Below are 18,118 nucleotides of genomic sequence, written 5' to 3'. Positions count from 1 at the left end.
AGTAGCAGAGAACACGGGATACAGCAGGATCGTGCATACGATTGTCGCAGGTAACATGGCGATTATGAGATAATTGAGCCAACCGACGTACAGCATCGCGAAAGACATATTCGTCAATCTCATAAGACTCTAAAAAACATGTACATGTTTGTTCGTATAAAATATCGTGGCAAAGAAATTATTATATATTTTATATATTTATTGAGATTAATTGGCAAATAATAACAAATGTTACGAGACGTAACAAGAAACTCTTACTCTGAATCCAGTTTCTTTATTACGGAGTGCTTTTATTAATGTTCCTACTGACAGCGGCAGGAAGGCGATGACCATCATGTAATAGATTATACTTAAGTTAGGTCGAATGACAGATGGTAGAAGCAAAAAGTCCATTTTGTAAAATGGAAATCGGCCGATAGTCAACTATGGAAAACGTCTACTTTTATTTTAATTTTACTACATTTTCTTGCTTAAAATAATTTTTTATTTATCGCTAAAATTTCGTGTTAGTATCTTGAAGAAAACTTACATTCTCAGCGATCTTCGGTAGTGTCGGATTCGTCCACATTTCAACAAAGGACTTTTCAATTGCGATTTGCAGAGCCATAAAACCACTTAGCACGTACGGATCTTCGACCATAAACATTGACATAAATAATTTACACTTTATTACGACACGTAGATTAAAGCCAATATAAATAAGATTCCATTGCATTTAATTACGGCGATAATTACGCTAGTAATTAAGAGATAATTTACAAGATTGAGAAAAATGTTTTTTAAACGCAAGATTCCTTGGGACTAGAATTTCAAAGGTAAATTCCCGAGTTAATTTGAAATTTAAAGTACCAAGCTGCAATCTAAGTCTATTTACCAAAAGACACATTTAATAAACACCTTTATAAGCAGGTTCTTCCTCGTGCATCATGATTATTCGATTCTCTCCTATTTCCGACGAGCGTATTTTATATTTTAAAACTTTTGGTTTATTAGATGCAAGTTTATCGATCTCAAAGATCGCCCATAATACCTTGGAAGTGTCATTTTTTGTGTAACGTGAATGCACGAGATTGATCTCGCTATCGGCTGCTTGAACTAATATGCAACATATAGTTTTTATTTAATTTTTTACTTTAAATATTTTAATAAATATCTTTGAGGCAATCTTACTATTCGTACGAAGCATTTTTGCGGCTTTCGACATCAAATCATCTATAAATGCATTCTTCGGTGCATACCAGCATTTCACATCATTTGGCAATTTTGCCAGAATATCATCTCGATTGTATCGATCCAAGTCCTTTGTATAAATAAATATATAGGAAATACATATGTATTATATGTTCATAAAAATTGTTAGATTACTTATAGTTTAGATTATTATAAGTATATAATTAAAAAGTAGCTTAGTTATAATTTTTAAATATTTAATAAAAATATATAATAAATATTTTTCTTTAATTTTATATATACATATTTTTTATTTATTTATTTAATTAATTATTGTTTATCAATTATTATTTATGCAATTTTATATTTAATAAAATTAATATTTTGTAAACTATTTTGTATAATTTTGATATTAACTAAAAAATTAGAAATAAAATATTGAAAAGCATAATATTAGATAAATATCATCGAAAATAATTAAGTTATGAATTATGTAATAAATTTAATTTATGATACACGATTTTGCAAATGTTAATTCAACTACCTGCGAATAAAGAGCGTGCGGTTCGAATATCAAACGTATTTGTAGCGAAAAGATAATGGCTATAATAATTTCTAGTATAGTAATTATCGGACTATGCAACCGCATAAGTATGGCTTTCCACATAAGAATCCGCCATTTCATCCAGAATCTCTTTAATTTCGGATGCTCGACAATTTTTCTTATTCTCAACATCTTGTTTTTATTTTCCTGATTTCCCGTTTTACTTGATTATAAATACTCGCGAGAGGAGAGGTTCAATTTCACACTCTATTTAGCACGGAGATAGAGAAAGCAGGGGTACGTTTTCCGCATTAAAAACTAAACGTATCTTGACAACCGCTCCTTTGAAAGGATCGAAAGTTTTCTGCAAGATAAAACAAAGGAGACGATATCAATCGGAAATTTACGTTGCAGCAGGAGCACTGTTTTTTGCCATTGAAATTATCAGCGAGACTCGTATATTTTTATTAATATTATTTTTTAGATATTTAAATAAAATGCATTCAAGATTATTTTCTTTTGTCAAGTAAAAAGACGTGGCACATATAATATATTATTTAATATATACATAATATATTAGATAAAATTTAATATAGTCAAAATTTTGTAGGGGAGGGGGAAGAAGAACGATTGATTCTTAGGTGTTTACGATCGATATTACAAATTCGCATGGCTACAAACTGTCAAACCGTCGGATGACAGATGACATAGTCATCCTATTAAAATTGCATTCGACAAATTTCTGGACCCCTAACTGCCGCACTGACGACGTTTCGCGAGTAGGAAGGAAAGTGATCGGTTAATATTATGGTCCGCTAAAGATTACATCACAAAATCACAAGGCGTTTATCAGAATATATACGCGGATATTTTTTTTTTTTTTTTTTCCCCCATTTTTATTCGCTTAGTTTTACACTTTCTAATGTTAAGAATTTGTAATAATCTCAATCTAATCTTTACTGCTTAGAAGATAATCTTTCTTGCTTTTTGCTGTGCAGTTAAAAATCAGATTTATGTGATAAAATTATAATAATGATTAATAACATGGTTATGTGAGCGTTAAATAATTATAATTGTAAAGAGGCATCATATTTGGATATTCTGTAACGGAATAAAATGGAAGAATTTTATTTTTATTTCTTTATATTTGACAGGATACATTTTTAACAACTATTTCAAGATGAAGAGTATTCAACGTATCTTGAAAGACATCAAATTGCACCGGCTATTCCTGGATCTATCACTTCTGTCAGCGAAGATAAGCTTGGCGATGATAATCGCAACTTTCAGAATGATTGTGCCGCGTTCCATGAAACGTTTACTAGGTGAAACCGTTCTCGTAAGTTTCGCTTTTCGAAATGAGCAGAAGTGATTGCATGACATTATGCATTATATATACACGGAAATGATATTTTTTTAACTGAAATTAGATCACTGGAGCCGGTCACGGTATCGGCCGCGAGTTAGCTATCCAATTATCATCGATGGGTTGTATAATAATTTGTTGGGACAATGATGTTGATAACAATCGATCAACGATGAGGGAAGTGTCGAAAAATGGCGGAGAAGTACATATTTAAATGCTTATATTTTAATTATTTATGCAATATAATAAAAATATTATATTAATGATTAACTTAATATAATATAATACTATTTATATTAAATAGTATGACATATTCTTTATTATATTTTTTATACTTTTATTTTTTAATTTTATTTTTTATGGAAAAGGAAAGATAAAATGTACAATATTAGAGAATTTTTGATGAAATACGAGCTAAGATATGTAAGTGTTTAGGTTTACGGTTTTGTGGTCGACGTCTCACAGAGATTGGAAGTACGAGAGACGGTGAGGTTGATGAGAAAAATCGGTGTGCCGGATGTGACGATACTCATTAACAATGCGGCTGTGTTATATCATAAGCCATATCTGAGTTTTGATCCGGACGACGTGGAGAAAACATTCAACGTTAATGTACTTTCGCACTTCTGGGTACGCACTTATTTTTTAATAATTGTAATACGTTTATTTACACTCCCCCTTCAATTTTAATCAATCTAAACAATTCTTGTTAGTATTTTTAAGTTATTGGAATAGTATCATCATTTTTTCCAAAGTTAATAAAATATTTTTCTCTCCCCCCCACCCCCAAAAATGTGTGTAAGATATTTTATAAGATTTTTGTTTCAAGTAGACGATAGAGGCATTTCTGCCTATGATGCTGCAGAAAAATAGCGGTCACATAGTAGCGATAAGTAGCATGTGCGGCATATACGGGGTGTCGCAAAAAGTGGCATATTGCTCATCAAAGTTTGCCGTGAGAGGTATCTTTCGTATATGATATTTTTCGTTCGCCGTATATATTTTCTACGAATTTAACTTTCTTAGGTCTCATGGAGGCCCTACACGAGGAAGTGCGATTAGACGAGAGAAAATCTAACATTCATTTCACGACGATTTATCCGTTTTACGTGGACACCGGATTAGCGAAGGATCCCAAATATAGGTGAAAACGCATTTCGAGTCACTGGCAATTATAACCGCTACGTTTTGTAAGATGTTTTTGCGGAAGACGTGTGCGTAGAGATATGATACGACGCAATTGCAATGTTTCATCCATTACACCACACACGGTTGTACTCAACGTGTTATTAATTGGTCGAATACTTTCTAATAGACAGTGTCTGTTTCGTGTCGATGCTTCCGTATTGCGTTTATGTCGATGCACAAGCGTGATAATTTGCGCGCGGCGCTTTATCAATCTTAACGTAGTCTAAATGTACGCAGGATATAATTAATTAGCCCACACTAAGTGAAACTCACTAAAAATAATAAAACAATAAATTAAGGAATATATTACTTTATATTTTACTATATCCAACGATTTTTAGCTTTTGTTCTTTTAGGATTGAAATTTTAAGAAAAAATGATGTTATTTATAATTTAATTTTATATAATTAAATATAATTTTATATTTATATTTTAATTATATATAATAAAATTTTATTATATCTTTTTATAGTTTTACAGAGAAGTTAAAAATACTTTATACTCGCATAAATTGAAGTTTCATTACATAACACAAAATTATCAAGCGGTTATATAATGATATTGATTATAGAGACTCGATTATTTCGAGTGTAAAATTGACAAGAAAATTACTACACGGAGAGTGATTTTCTTAATGAATATATTTGCGATATATGTAACTTATATTTTTTTTTTATCACAATAACATCTACTTGTGTACGCTTTGTTAAATTATCTTCGATTTTATGCAGTGAATTAGAAAGAAACTTTAATCCAGAATTAATTACAGATTTCCTTACATCTTCGGCGTCGTGACGCCAGAATACGCTGCTCAAGAGATAATTAGAGCGATTCAAAGAAATTACACGGAGTATTCAATACCGCGATGTCTCTTTTCTTTGAACGCGATTAATAGGTATAAATATATCAAAAATCACATTGAATGTATCAATAATAACTGCTTTTTAATATGCACCTTTTGTCTATTATTTAGTAATAATATTTTTCTTTCGCTTAGCTTTGCAATTAATTTACAAATAATTATTTCTGGTAAAAGTTTTATATGGTAATGTGCTTTTTTTAAATGTCTTTTCTTTTTCAGAATTGTTCCGGAGAGCGTAATGCGCTTGATATTAGATTTCTTGGCGGATGTCGATCGAAAACAGAAAGAAAAGGATGTAATGAATTTGTAATTAGATTTAGAGTAAGTTTAGCATAGCAGAACTGTACGTAGTGAAAGTGCTTATATTTATTTATTAGATACTTTACATAATCGTTAAGACAAGATGAATTTTATAAAGTAATAATTTACCATTAGATTAATAAATATCTTTACACGATCAATTTTATTTTTTATCATATATAAGATATTCTTTACTTTGCTCTTAAGTTCGTTTAATGAAACTTATTTTCTTGAATTTTCTTTTAAATTATAATAAAATTAAATTATTATAAAATCTTGTAAGATACAAGATTTTATATCTCTTAAAAAGTTGTCGATTTTCAGTAATAGATATTTTTTAACTTTTCCACGATGTTGTTGAATAATATAACTACAGACATAATTTATAAAAAGATCAACTGGAACACAGAAGAAATAGCGTTCTCTTAGAAAGTAACCTAATCAGACATATCAAATGCGCGGTCAGAGATACGTCATTAAGCAGTTATGAATTGCTTAATATATAATTAATAACGTCGGCTTCGATCAATCCTCGGCCATATATAAATCATCACTTTTTTTTATCGATTTTCAATGGGATTGTACTTATTGTATAATAAATCACATTGCCTAGTGTTCCATTTCTGTTTCACTTATGTTATTTTTACAATTTTAATTGCAGATTTCTCCTATGTAATTTTATGCTGTCTGATTACTTGGCGTTACGAGTGTACTCAGAAATTTTTATTTGACTGTCATTTTAAACTATATGCGAGGCAAATTAAAATTAAGAAAAATGTTTTTCTGTTTGCACGGATACTTACATGGATACCACATTTCTTAGCAAATTTTCAAGGTAATAATTTACGCATAAATGATACATAATTCATGATTTCTTTTAAAATATCTTGTATTTTTTTATTGCCATATAAAATATAATGATAGTGACAACTAATATATGACAAGTAACATGTATGTGATTCTAACACAATGAGCGGACGTATATTTTTTATATTATAATTTTCTCGCACAAATAGAATTTATATTAGAATTAATAATTTACTTTAACTCTATGAAATAGAATTCTATTCTCTATATAAAATATCACATATAATAAATAAAATGTTACATAATTTATTTTAAAATATAAATGAAGGAGGCATTACAATAAATAGTATTATGTAATATATATATAAATAGTATTATATAACATTTTGTACGATTGAGTTTCATCATAATCACGGTAATTTTTTGCAAGGTAAAGCGCATGCCTTAACGAGAAACAGGCTGAGATTCGAGTAGCTCGTTAGTCAATAATAGTCCTAGAGTCGGAAATTTTTCAGACAATCAGTTGTTTCCTAGTATATCTTAGTATTTAAATGCGAGTAATAAAATCTTTCATGCGCGAATTAATTTACAGACAAGACGCAGTGTAAATAATATGGAGATTAGCCTTGAGATAATTTGGTTTCATTGCACTTCTTATACTATTACGTGTTCTTACGTCATACCTTTTGTTACTTTGTTTTCAAGTATCATTACAAAATTACGAATAGATGAGTTCTTGAAAAGACAAGATTTATGATTGCATATTAAAAATTAAGAAATATAATATATATATATATATATATATATATAAAACTGTACATACTATTCTGTCTTAAATTATATAAATTTAAAACTAATATGAGTACTCTAATTTACTCTAAGAAAAAGTTTTGCGTATTAATTAAAATGCATTGAGTTGATTGTATAAAAGAGAAGAAACATGAATGTTATTTTGGTATGCTTGATTGGAAAGGCAATCCCTTGAGTGGACAGGCAGTGGCCTTGACTTTATACGGTATAAGAAACCGGATTAAAGATATACGAAGTTGAAAGATCAAGATGTTTTTGTTCCATCTATCCAGACAGTATGAAAAGACATCTTAAAGATATCTAAAGGACAATCAGACATTTTTAAGTCATTTTTTATACATCTTTTGGAGACATTTATTGCCTATAGACCATACAATCAATGTTTCCAAATATATCTAATTTAGAGCCTTTTTATACAATTTTTATTTTGATACAATCATTCGTTATTCTTATAATTAGTATGAGAGAAAACGTGTATTAATATTGCTATAATACTGTGTAATCCTATTTCCGTTTATATTTCAACATATTGAAGTAATACAAGGCCAAAACAATCTTTTGTTAACCTTTATGTATGAAAAGTTCACTTCTCATGAAACTTATTGCATCACATACCGTGATTAGATAAAAGCATGCTGATAACATTATATATTCACATAATATAAAATATTTGCAATTAAAAATGAGTTTCTTGCTTTATATATATATATATATATATATATATATATATATATATATATATATGTGTGTACCAAAATAATTTCTAACAATAATACATAGTTACAAAATGTCTTCTCTGCATCTGTGTATTGGAAATAATATATGCAAACTCCATGTATGTGTAATTGTAATTTTTAATAATATTGTATAATCTTTTATAATCTTTATAGTTTTTTTTTTTTTTTAACGTAGACATATCGATTATTTATATGTATGAGATGTTTAGAAATTTGTATAAACACATGCCACGTGTCTAATAGAATGCATAAGATACTGTCGTTATAAAATATGATTAAACATGGTTTACTCTATGATAGAAAGATTGCTGTTATACGTATTTATTAGTTTCCTGATTTTTCAGTTTTTTTTTCTAAGAATTTTTTTTATTTAAAGATTTAAATTCTTTTGTCTCTACAAGTAGAAGATTTATAGGTATAATATATACGCTGCTATAATGTTTAAGAATAATTTTTTTTTATCAAGCCAAAAAAGTCCTAATTAAAGCGATCTATGATCAGATCGAGATCGAAATTAGAGTGGAAAATCATGTTGCGGTTCAATATAATCGATGGATGGATATATCATCGTGTGATGTCACCAAGGTTTCAAGTTCGTGCGTCACACGCACCTGAAGGAAGGAAGAAAACAAAGATGACGAAGAAGACGACGACCTTGCCTGAACACTCGATTATTGCCAGTAAGTTGTTTGGTTGCAGTGTTTCGTTCAGTCAAGTTCAAGCGAGTCGAGCGTTCTGATCGTTGCCGTCGTCTTCCTTACATTCACGATTACGGTGAAGTCATTGCTCCCACGCGTTCCCTACCTTCATGAAATTGCCGAGGAGCTTAGAGATCCGTGATCCAGTGATCTACGCGTCTGGCAGAGTAACGTTTCGCGCCAAGAGTGCATTTTCTCCGCCCGGCTTTTCAACGCGTTGCCTTATACACGCATGTATTTTTGTGTATAATGTGAAGCAAATTTTGAACAGTTGTTCAAACTAGTGTGTCGAGATAGCCAAGCTGCATATGTATCTTCAGTGATATTAATTTCGTGTTTTTAAAAATTTAATTTGTGTTTTCATAAAGTGACAAGAAGTTGTTATATAAAAGCAAGAAGTTTAAAGTGCCTTGCATTTTCACTTTATTTTTTATCAATCTTTGATGTATACTCTGTTGGCCGAATCTTTGAAATCTAACATATCATTTTTCTGATTCAATTTTCTAGCACTCATTAAATGTGTTTATTAAAATTTTATCAAGATAAGAGATGAGAAAAATATTGAGAATATTTGAGAATTTTCTTAACACAAACGTGGAAATTCATATATTGAAATTTATTTAAATTGTATGCATTGTACATATAACTGTGTATATTACAAGTAAAATAAAAATCTTTTTATATGTAAAGTTTGTAGAGTATAACGCAGATAATTTAAAGATCTGGCAATTATTGAAAAATTTATTATTTGAATGAAAAAAACATTTGATACTTTTGATGATCTTTCCGTGTCCATTGCTGATTCGACTGCATTCTTGCTGACATGACAAAATGAAATTATAATTTAGTTACAGTTACAAAAAAAGAAATTTAATAATTGATTGTTTGTAGCTTTAATTTACGATTACTAGATTAAAGAAAAATATTGAAACTAATTAAATTACGATTTTATTTATTATGATTATTTTAAGAATTTTTTCTGGTCTCTCTTTTTCTTTAAATTATTGCCGGAATATGAGAAAAAGTTATTGATTAAAAAAAAGTTTAAAAGGTCTTACTGAAAAAAAGACGATTTAATTAACACGAATTCTAATTTTATTCAAGGTGGTCTATTGCTTAAATTATTTCGGAATATCTTGGTGTCCTTAAATTCTTTATCGCAAAAGATTCATAGCTCTATATAAAACTTTCATATTTTACTTAAAATTGAAAATCGGTATTTTAATAAATTCTAAAGTTGCTATTTGTTAAATATGTAATTTTATAGTAATTTATAAAATATAATTGTAATAATAATATATTATTATAATTTTATATATTTATATATAATATAATAGAAAGATATAAATAATTTTACAGTAATATAATAATTATAATAATAAAATTAAAAAATAAATATAAAGAAACAAAATTATATAGTTAGTCTACACAATCTTATTTCAAGGATACGAGAAAATCTCTCGTATCGGCGTGACTCGCATACCGAGAAACACATAAGAACGAAAAATAGATAGAAGTTTACCTTGAGTTGTTCCTTAAAACTAGTTCAATATCTTCATCAGAATTATAGAGATTGTCAGTTAAAATCCAATTTAGATGTCAATTTTTCTATTTTTTCCAATTTTTCAGGATTATCTATTGAGATTGCAGATCATATTATTGATTGCGATCGTATGTATGTATACAGTAAAACTTACGTAAGAGATCGTAGCTAAAGGCGACTCTGCCTTAATTACACTTAAGTGTGTCATAAAATATGATCGTCTATCTATCACTGTGCACAATTCCCTTCAATCTCAATCAATACGATAAGATCGTGATTTCTTTAAAAAGAGTAAAGTCTCTTTGTATTTAGTATATCTCGTTTTTTATCTATTTATTATATCTAGTATATCTCATTTTTTATCAGGAAAAAGTATTATATTGCAGCATAGGTTATCAATATTTTCAAACGTCACCGATTGCATTTTTTCTTCTAATCGCATTATTATTATTGTTACGGTAAACAAGATAGTTATACATACTTAAATTTTTTATCGCTCGCATCATTTCATATTGATGTCGATCATTTCCCAGACTGTAATTTCGGTGCAACTTTTATTTAAAGTAGTTTCTAATTTGCCTCATACATAGCGATTAGATATTCTAATAAAAATTGGATATCGACAAGTGTGAATTAAATGAAGCCAACTACTTTCTGCCACGTTCATTTTGATGGAAAGCAATGCACCCAGGGAACGTACACGTTATATAATAGAAAAAAATTACTTTTCTCCTACAAACATTCTGTTTCATTTTATTTACATTTAGCATTTGCTCATGCATTGCTATTGTATTACGTCCGCTTGCATTTTTGCATTCGTACCTTGCACAATATCCCACTCGCTGTCTCATTGTATTCAATATCTTTTTTAATTTGTTATGGACAGGTGTAGTACAAGACAATGGCAAGAGCTTTTTAAACTAGCAAACTCACGTTTTCAATCTTTCGATTATATTCGCTTATCTTTCAATATTTTCGTCATAGATTAATAATTTTGTTATTAAAGCATTTAGTATATTGCAAGTTAGGCTTCGATTGCACCGTGAAGTATTTTTATAATATTGATAATATGCGATTAGTAAAAAATAAATATTTATGCAATACAATTATGCAGTATATAAGTATACATTGCAGGTATATATTTTTTACAAAGCCACTTTTTTAGCAAAAATAATATTATAAGCAAGTTTATCTCTTAATTTATACAATGTGATGTAATGTTGTTGTCGGATTTGAATGCACTAAACCGTCTTTTTTAAACGTTTCCTAGTTATGTTTATTCATGTTGACAATTAAAACGGATCAAATAAATTAATCGATATAATTAAAGTGATCAGTAATGGAATTTTTTGCGATGAGCTCACACATAAAATAAATATAACACACACAAACAGTATAATATAATTAACATAAATGACTGCTAAAAGACCTTCTAAAATTCGTAAACCTAATTAGCCTGATCGGTTCTCTTCTATAAATAATTTAACATAAATTACCACTAAAAAACTTAATAAAATTTGCAAATCTAATTAGATGATGTATATCGTAATATTCTGTCTTCTTTGTGCTAATCAACCACAAAGCTATGGTGACTGTTAGTCGTTTCAAAAGCAATGTTATTATTTGTTCTCCTAGATGATGTCAAAATTTAACCCAACCAATCACATTTTATGTTATTTAAACAGAAAAAAGAACTTACGAGACAGTAACTTTACGGTTTTGTTAAACCGCAAAGTGTTGCAGCACTTTGAATTTATACATATGCATATTACTGTCAATTCTATAGTAGAATGTTTAGTTTATTAAAACAGAAATATTTGCATATTAAATCCAATCATTGATTAAAATTTTTCTCTATATTATAAATGTTTTGATTATAAAAATGCAGTACATTTAAAAATGCAGTATATTTAAAAATGATGTATATTACGTAACTGTAATTAAACTTCAACTTAATCATAAATAATCTTCAAGATAAAATTAGTGAATTAATTTATAGTTTATTAGATTTACTTTATTTATATTACAATTAAGATTACCATATGTTTAAGAAAAGATGGAAATATTTTTTTTTTATTCAAAGTTAATTCATTATATCATGACTAAAATATGCAATATAAGTTCTAATAATTTATCTAGATACAGTATATGTGTGCGTTTGTAACCTGAGTACATTCAACATTTCCTACATTGCATTCCATTCTGTTTTTTTTTAGAATGTACATTTGCAACTTTATTTTTTATGCAACAAAAACATTAATACATTTCCACAATTACATTTCCTACATTTTCACAAGTAGATATCAAGTAGTAGCAATCAAATAGATCTTGTTTAGTTTACAGCGGATTATATAATAATTATCAGAGAGACAATCCTTTCTTTATTTTGTTATTATTGCATCTTACAGCTGATTCTGTTTCATCGTATCAATTATGTCAAATGTAGAAACGGTTATTAGATGATAATAAAAATTAATTTCAAAATTTATGTAATAAGCTATTTTAATAACTTTTTCACGTGAATTGTTAGCAATCATTTGCTTCAAAAAAAAAAGAAAAAAAAATTATTAATATCTTTAAACTTTCACAGGATGCGTTGGAAAAGAAGATAAGCAGATTAACATTTATATAAAAATGTTATTAAAAATTTCACATTAATGAGAGATATATTCTGCTGTGAAGTATGTAATAAACCAATCGAGATTCTCCATGCTTTGCAATGTTGAATGATTAACTGCAATAAAATTCTTGCAATTTTTCGCAATACATCAAAATTAGATACAATATACGATAAGATGTATGATCAATTAAAATCATCTTTCTAGCTACTTAAAACATATTCTTCCAACGATTTCTCACATAACCAATCTTTATTCGATTACTTTCACACCTCTGTGCGACGATCGTAAATCTTTTTCATCGGATGCTTACTTGTTTCCAAAGCACTATATCCTTTATTACACGTCGTGTGGCAGGCAGGAGTTTACATATTACATAATTACTTGCTCATATCGTGTTGATACTTTCTTAGGAAAAGGCATCGTTTTCGACACAGGGTGCAAGTATATAATTTATCATATCTCTTAGTGATTAGGAGAAAATGATTTTCTCTTACAAAAATCTTTTAAAAAATTAATATCTTTGTAAGTACAGTAAAGAAAAAAAAATTGGAAAATACTAATTAGTAATTGTATTGAAAATATTAATTAGTAATTATATTGAGAGACAAAATGATGCAGTTAATTTACGACATAATTATATTGCTAGAGCAAACTATAATTTTTTCGCAATTACCGATGCAAGTAATAATCACGTTAAACATTTCAACGATTATCAAATTAATTTTGTATTTAAATTCAAGTATGATTCTATCTGTTTGTCTGTCTGTCTCTTTCTCTCTCTCTCTCTCTCTCTCTCTCTCTCTCTTTCTCTCTCTTCTATCAAACTGATGTATTGAGCATTATAATAAAATAAATTTTTATTATTTTATGTGCAGTTAGATGATGCTATCAATTAGGGACGAAGCAATTATCGTAAATTCGAGAACAGACTCTTCGATCAATATCTGGTTTTATCTCAGCATCGAATTTTTAATCGGCGCTGTAATTTCTGGTTTCTTAAGTATTCTTAATGTCGTAAAATTACTGCTGCCAAAACCACCAAGGGATCTGACGGGCGATGTAGTCCTAGTACGTACTCTTTTCACCTACACGTATCATATATCTTGAATCGCGCTTAATATATTTCAAATATTTTCGATTAATTTAAAATATAACATCTATACAAAATAAATAATCTACACAAAATAATATATGCATTCTTTTTTTTTAATTAGAATTAGAAAATTAGAGATTAATTTTAGGCATATAAATGAACATTTATTTCAAAATCATATATTTACGATTTAACCAAAAATATTGTTTGATTTAAAATTAAACAGCCTCAAAAATACGTGGAACAGTATTTAAGACAAGTGTTTCCAATAGATCATCGGTGCCTCGTCGACGCTCGGCGAATCCCTCACCGAGGCATTTGCAAAGAGCGGATGTTCCGTGATCTGTGTGGATAACAATCTCAGATACGTTGAAGAGATAATCGCCAGATTAAAATCGCGGTATTGCAAGATAGAGGAAATCGGGCCAAATCACAGAGAACACGAAGTCAAAAATGAAAAGCCTGTAATGATGGCGTATGAGTGCGATCTGCTGGACCGTAATACCATTCGCGAGATCGCCAGAAAGATCGGGAACGAGATTGGCGGTATCGATGTCCTAGTGACCTGTGCTGGTCAGCCTAATCAAGATATTTTTAACATGGCTAGCACGACTCTCATGAGCCACTATTGGGTAAATATTGACCGATGTGTTTATTTTTTTTTTTTTTAAAGATATTTGTGAAACAAACTCCCGCTTTTTCTAACATTAATTTCGATAATTTATTAAATAGCAAAATCAGTTCCTTGCTTTTTTTCTATCATTGCAGATGATGCTGGCATTTTTGCCCTTGATGTTACAACGTAGTAGAGCGTACATTGTCGGAGTTACACCGGTTGCGTCCACTCAAGATGCATACTTGAGCTCAAGAGCAGCGATCGCCGGTGGGTAGCCTGTCATAAAAGCAGCTCGTTAAATCGCGTATGGTTAACAATAAACGTCGCATCGATCATTAGCGCGTGATTTATTTATATATGAGATATTTATTATGTAGGCTTAATGGAAAGCGTGGGTCAGGAATTGAGCGACCACAGTAGTCACCTCACCTTCCTAACTATTTCACCGATAGCTGAACGCGGGTAAGCTTTCTCGTAAAAAAAAATTGGGAAACTAATTTTGCTACTTTTTCTCGATGAATTTTAACTTATTAATTAACTTACTGTATTGCAGTTGTACGAGACAAAAAGAGCAACAAGTGGCTGAGGAAGTTGTACAGGCGGTCAGCAGGGACCAGAGCGTTATCGGTATCAATTGGTACTCAAAGATGTTGTACAGAATAAGGTATAAGAGATCTGACTAAAAATTGATTGATAGAATAAAGTCTAAATCTATCAATATTATATTATATTAGAAATTAAATATACCTAAGATAAGACACTATTATAAACTTCGAGAAATTAACAATAGTTTTTAAGAAAATTTATATAAAAAATACGGAATAAAAATACAATAAAAAATTTTTGTCGTATGTATTTATAGATGTTATTTAATATTATATATATATGAAAGCAAAATGTACAAAATTTGCTCGATAATTACCTTATTGGAATTAATAATTAATAAACGTAGCTTATATTTAAATTCAATGCTATTTTCTGATATATTTAATATAAATAATTGCATATTTTATTCATATTTTTATATTTTTGCTTTATTAATATATTTATGTACTGTGTTGTATGTGTGTGAACCATATAATAAATTTATAAATTGAAGATTATACTTAATTAGTCCAACAATCGTAATCTACATTACGATTGTCAGGTTGAATAAGTATAATTTTCAATACTCCATATAATTTTTAATTGACTTTATGCGATCTTGTATTCCAGTTGCATGATCCATAGCGCAATAATGACGGTCACACAATGGCTTCACACGCAGGGATGCGATTATTCCTTTTAAATTCCGTACTTGCTCATGGAGCGTGAAGCATTCCAATGCCGACCACCGACATCAACGTGGGAATTTGTGTTTTCTGTTGGCGAATTCGCTCGAGATGGATTGCAAAATATTTTAATAGTTGTTGGGAAGATGTGCAGCAAGTGATATTTCTCACGACTTGTGTAAATCACAATAAATTTATTCTGATATATTTCAATTAATTATTTGTATAATAAACACAAATATAATAGCATTAAAAATTAACACAACAAAGAATTTTGCAATTTTTATATGGAAATAATTTTTTTTTGTTGAAAATATTTTTTATTTTTTTTTACATACACAGAAAACTGTCTTTAATTATATAGTATCATTCATATGTGTGTATAAATTTCATTTTCTTATATATATATATATATATATATATATATATATATATTTTTTTTTTTGTTTATTTAATAAAGAGATAACGTAAAATTGTACAATTTTACGTTCACAAATATAAATATCAATAATTCAAAGTATCATACCATTTCCTTATATATTTTCCACAAATTATATAAAATATTACAAAATACAAAATATAATAAAAGTTGTATATCGAAGAGAACACTGGTAAAGTAATTTTAATATATATTTGGTTCCTTCTATTGAAAGTCAAAACTCTCTATTTTTATCCATTTTCGTTAATTTGCATATTAACTCAAATAAAAGTTCGATATCGAATTGGGTAACAGCACATCGTAATGACCATTTTCGGAGCATCCGGTGAACAGGAGTCTCGCGGTCTCATAGTTGACATTTACACGATTGTGGAAGACCAGCTCGAGCTCGTACCCGCCAGTGAGTTCTCGATAGATCGAGAGATTCATGCGGTGGACTTTTGTGGCCACCGTACATTCCAGTTCACTGGCGAACGTACCCACTGGATTCATGTAATCATAGTACTCTTGGCGATCCGAAATATTCCACTCAGCTATCACGAACGGGCCATACTCACGCCAATTGTCCCAAATGTGTCGCACAACCTGTCAAACAAAACCCACAGCTTCCTTATCACACGTCGTCGTGTATCAATTACCGTATAAGTCGAACTGTCAACTCAACAGATGATACTTAAAAACTTAAAGAGTAATGATATATATATAACATTTATTTGATTATTTTAAATTGCGACTATCTCCTCGCAAAGCGATTCTATTTTTGATTTCGTGACGCGACGAATCATTGTCTTCCATGATATTTATAGGCATACTAAATCATAATTCACATGATCAGATTGTTTATGTTAATCATGAACTAACCATAGCTCGGAGCGATTGGTGCTCTTCCTCGTTCCGCCACAAAATGTAACTGATTGCCCTAAACATGCAATTGCCATCTCCGTATATCTTACGCACGCGGAACGTGCCCTCGTTACACCTTAATAGAGCCGTACCTGCGATAAAACCGATGTGTATGCATTATGCTGACCGCATATTTCTAACGCGAGGAATGCCTGTGTGATGATGTTTTCCATTGTGAATATATTTTATAATATAAATGAAACAGAATCAAACATAATCACATTGACATTTAATGAAAATAAAAAATAGATAAAATAATAAAAAATAATAAATAAAGTAATAAAAAAAAATTAAACAAAATAAATTAAAATTAAAAAAGTGAAATAAAATAAATTTGAATTTTAATGAAAAATATTTTGTTAGATAAAACAATGTAAATTAATTTAATTCACTAAATTAAAATTAATTAAGCACTCATGTTTTTTGATAAGTCACCTTTTCTTGAAATCTGAGAACGTCTATTTCTACGTTTTTTTCTGCAGCTTGCTTGATTAATTCGCGTTGAAAAATCTTGTGTGCTGGAAACCCAGTAGGTTTGCCATGCAGAATCGTTTTTGCTTGTCCGAGTTTTCGAAAGGCTATTGACGATTTTGGAGTCTCCTCGATCCAATAAACGTTTCGTTTCTTTGAGATTGTGTTTCTTTTCATTCTCGAGTAATGTACGACGATGATCGCAATCTTCTAAAAATCACATATTGTATAACCTTTCCTTTTAATCTTATGTTTAATTAAATAAATGTGTCATAATATTGTCAATTCGTTAGGTTATTTAACTTGACGAAAATAAAATCCAATAAAATCCATCTTTTTTCAATATATATCAAAATTATTAGAAGTATAGCTTTTAGTAAATAACATAAATTATGCCATATTTTATATGTTAATTCTTGCAGTTCTTCTAGTATTCAATATTAAACAAATAAAATCTTTTTAAATGAATCTTTACCGTCTTTGAAGATACATGTGCATAAATAAAAACACGACAGACGAAGAATTTGTAACAATTTTGACAGTCTTGACGCTGGAAACTTAATTTATCTTTGAAGATCAAAAGATGTCACAGCAGTTATCAGCCATTCTTGCAATGCAAATAGCACAATTTCTATATTATTAGTAAAAATAAAATTAAATAGATATTTTTGTAATAAAT

General features: G+C 29.2%; 3 protein-coding genes across 11 annotated transcripts; 2 read left to right on the top strand and 1 right to left on the bottom strand.

Annotated features, from left to right (window-relative positions):
- The first annotated feature begins 2,894 nt into the window (after positions 1–2,894).
- On the top strand, positions 2,895–8,372 carry LOC126853877 (short-chain dehydrogenase/reductase family 16C member 6-like). Its single transcript, XM_050599992.1, has 9 exons — positions 2,895–3,053; positions 3,145–3,282; positions 3,516–3,710; positions 3,913–4,042; positions 4,107–4,224; positions 5,038–5,163; positions 5,350–5,451; positions 6,092–6,265; positions 8,286–8,372. Exons 1-7 carry the CDS (start codon positions 2,895–2,897, stop codon positions 5,438–5,440), a joined length of 957 nt encoding a protein of 318 aa, XP_050455949.1. The 3' UTR covers positions 5,441–5,451; positions 6,092–6,265; positions 8,286–8,372.
- A 127-nt stretch (positions 8,373–8,499) lies between these two features.
- On the top strand, positions 8,500–15,898 carry LOC126853874 (retinol dehydrogenase 10-like). 9 transcript variants are annotated; one of them, XM_050599985.1, is made up of 8 exons: positions 8,643–8,712; positions 13,057–13,083; positions 13,522–13,714; positions 14,012–14,371; positions 14,508–14,622; positions 14,733–14,817; positions 14,909–15,019; positions 15,571–15,898. In XM_050599985.1, exons 3-8 carry the CDS (start codon positions 13,526–13,528, stop codon positions 15,641–15,643), a joined length of 933 nt encoding a protein of 310 aa, XP_050455942.1. In that variant the 5' UTR covers positions 8,643–8,712; positions 13,057–13,083; positions 13,522–13,525; the 3' UTR covers positions 15,644–15,898. The 9 variants fall into 9 exon arrangements, with proteins under 9 accessions (XP_050455943.1, XP_050455941.1, XP_050455942.1 ...); XM_050599983.1 differs by having other exon boundaries at positions 8,700–8,716; positions 13,057–13,087; positions 13,526–13,714; XM_050599982.1 differs by lacking the exon at positions 8,643–8,712 and adding an exon at positions 8,776–8,792 and having other exon boundaries at positions 13,057–13,087; positions 13,526–13,714.
- Positions 15,899–16,186: 288 nt separating this feature from the next.
- LOC126853887 (uncharacterized) lies at positions 16,187–17,429 on the bottom strand. Its single transcript, XM_050600005.1, has 3 exons — positions 17,404–17,429; positions 16,927–17,060; positions 16,187–16,650 (listed from the first exon to the last, which is right to left on the bottom strand). Exons 2-3 carry the CDS (start codon positions 16,990–16,992, stop codon positions 16,321–16,323), a joined length of 396 nt encoding a protein of 131 aa, XP_050455962.1. The 5' UTR covers positions 16,993–17,060; positions 17,404–17,429; the 3' UTR covers positions 16,187–16,320.
- Positions 17,430–18,118: the final 689 nt, after the last annotated feature.

Source organism: Cataglyphis hispanica, chromosome 13 (genome assembly GCF_021464435.1).
Source record: "Cataglyphis hispanica isolate Lineage 1 chromosome 13, ULB_Chis1_1.0, whole genome shotgun sequence".
Classification (NCBI taxonomy): Eukaryota; Metazoa; Arthropoda; class Insecta; order Hymenoptera; family Formicidae; genus Cataglyphis; species Cataglyphis hispanica.
This window is presented reverse-complemented; position numbering and strand designations above follow the sequence as displayed.

Coding starts and splice junctions, on each gene's coding strand:
- LOC126853877 (XM_050599992.1), top strand. CDS start 2,895: ATGAAGAGTATTCAACGTATCTTGAAAGACATCAAATTGCACCGGCTA. Junction 3,283..3,515: donor TGTCGAAAAATGGCGGAGAA/GTACATATTTAA, acceptor GTAAGTGTTTAG/GTTTACGGTTTTGTGGTCGA. Junction 4,043..4,106: donor ATCAAAGTTTGCCGTGAGAG/GTATCTTTCGTA, acceptor TAACTTTCTTAG/GTCTCATGGAGGCCCTACAC.
- LOC126853874 (XM_050599979.1), top strand. Junction 14,623..14,732: donor CTCAAGAGCAGCGATCGCCG/GTGGGTAGCCTG, acceptor TTTATTATGTAG/GCTTAATGGAAAGCGTGGGT. Junction 15,020..15,570: donor AAGATGTTGTACAGAATAAG/GTATAAGAGATC, acceptor CTTGTATTCCAG/TTGCATGATCCATAGCGCAA.
- LOC126853887 (XM_050600005.1), bottom strand. CDS start 16,992: ATGTTTAGGGCAATCAGTTACATTTTGTGGCGGAACGAGGAAGAGCAC. Junction 16,651..16,926: donor ACCAATCGCTCCGAGCTATG/GTTAGTTCATGA, acceptor TTTGTTTGACAG/GTTGTGCGACACATTTGGGA.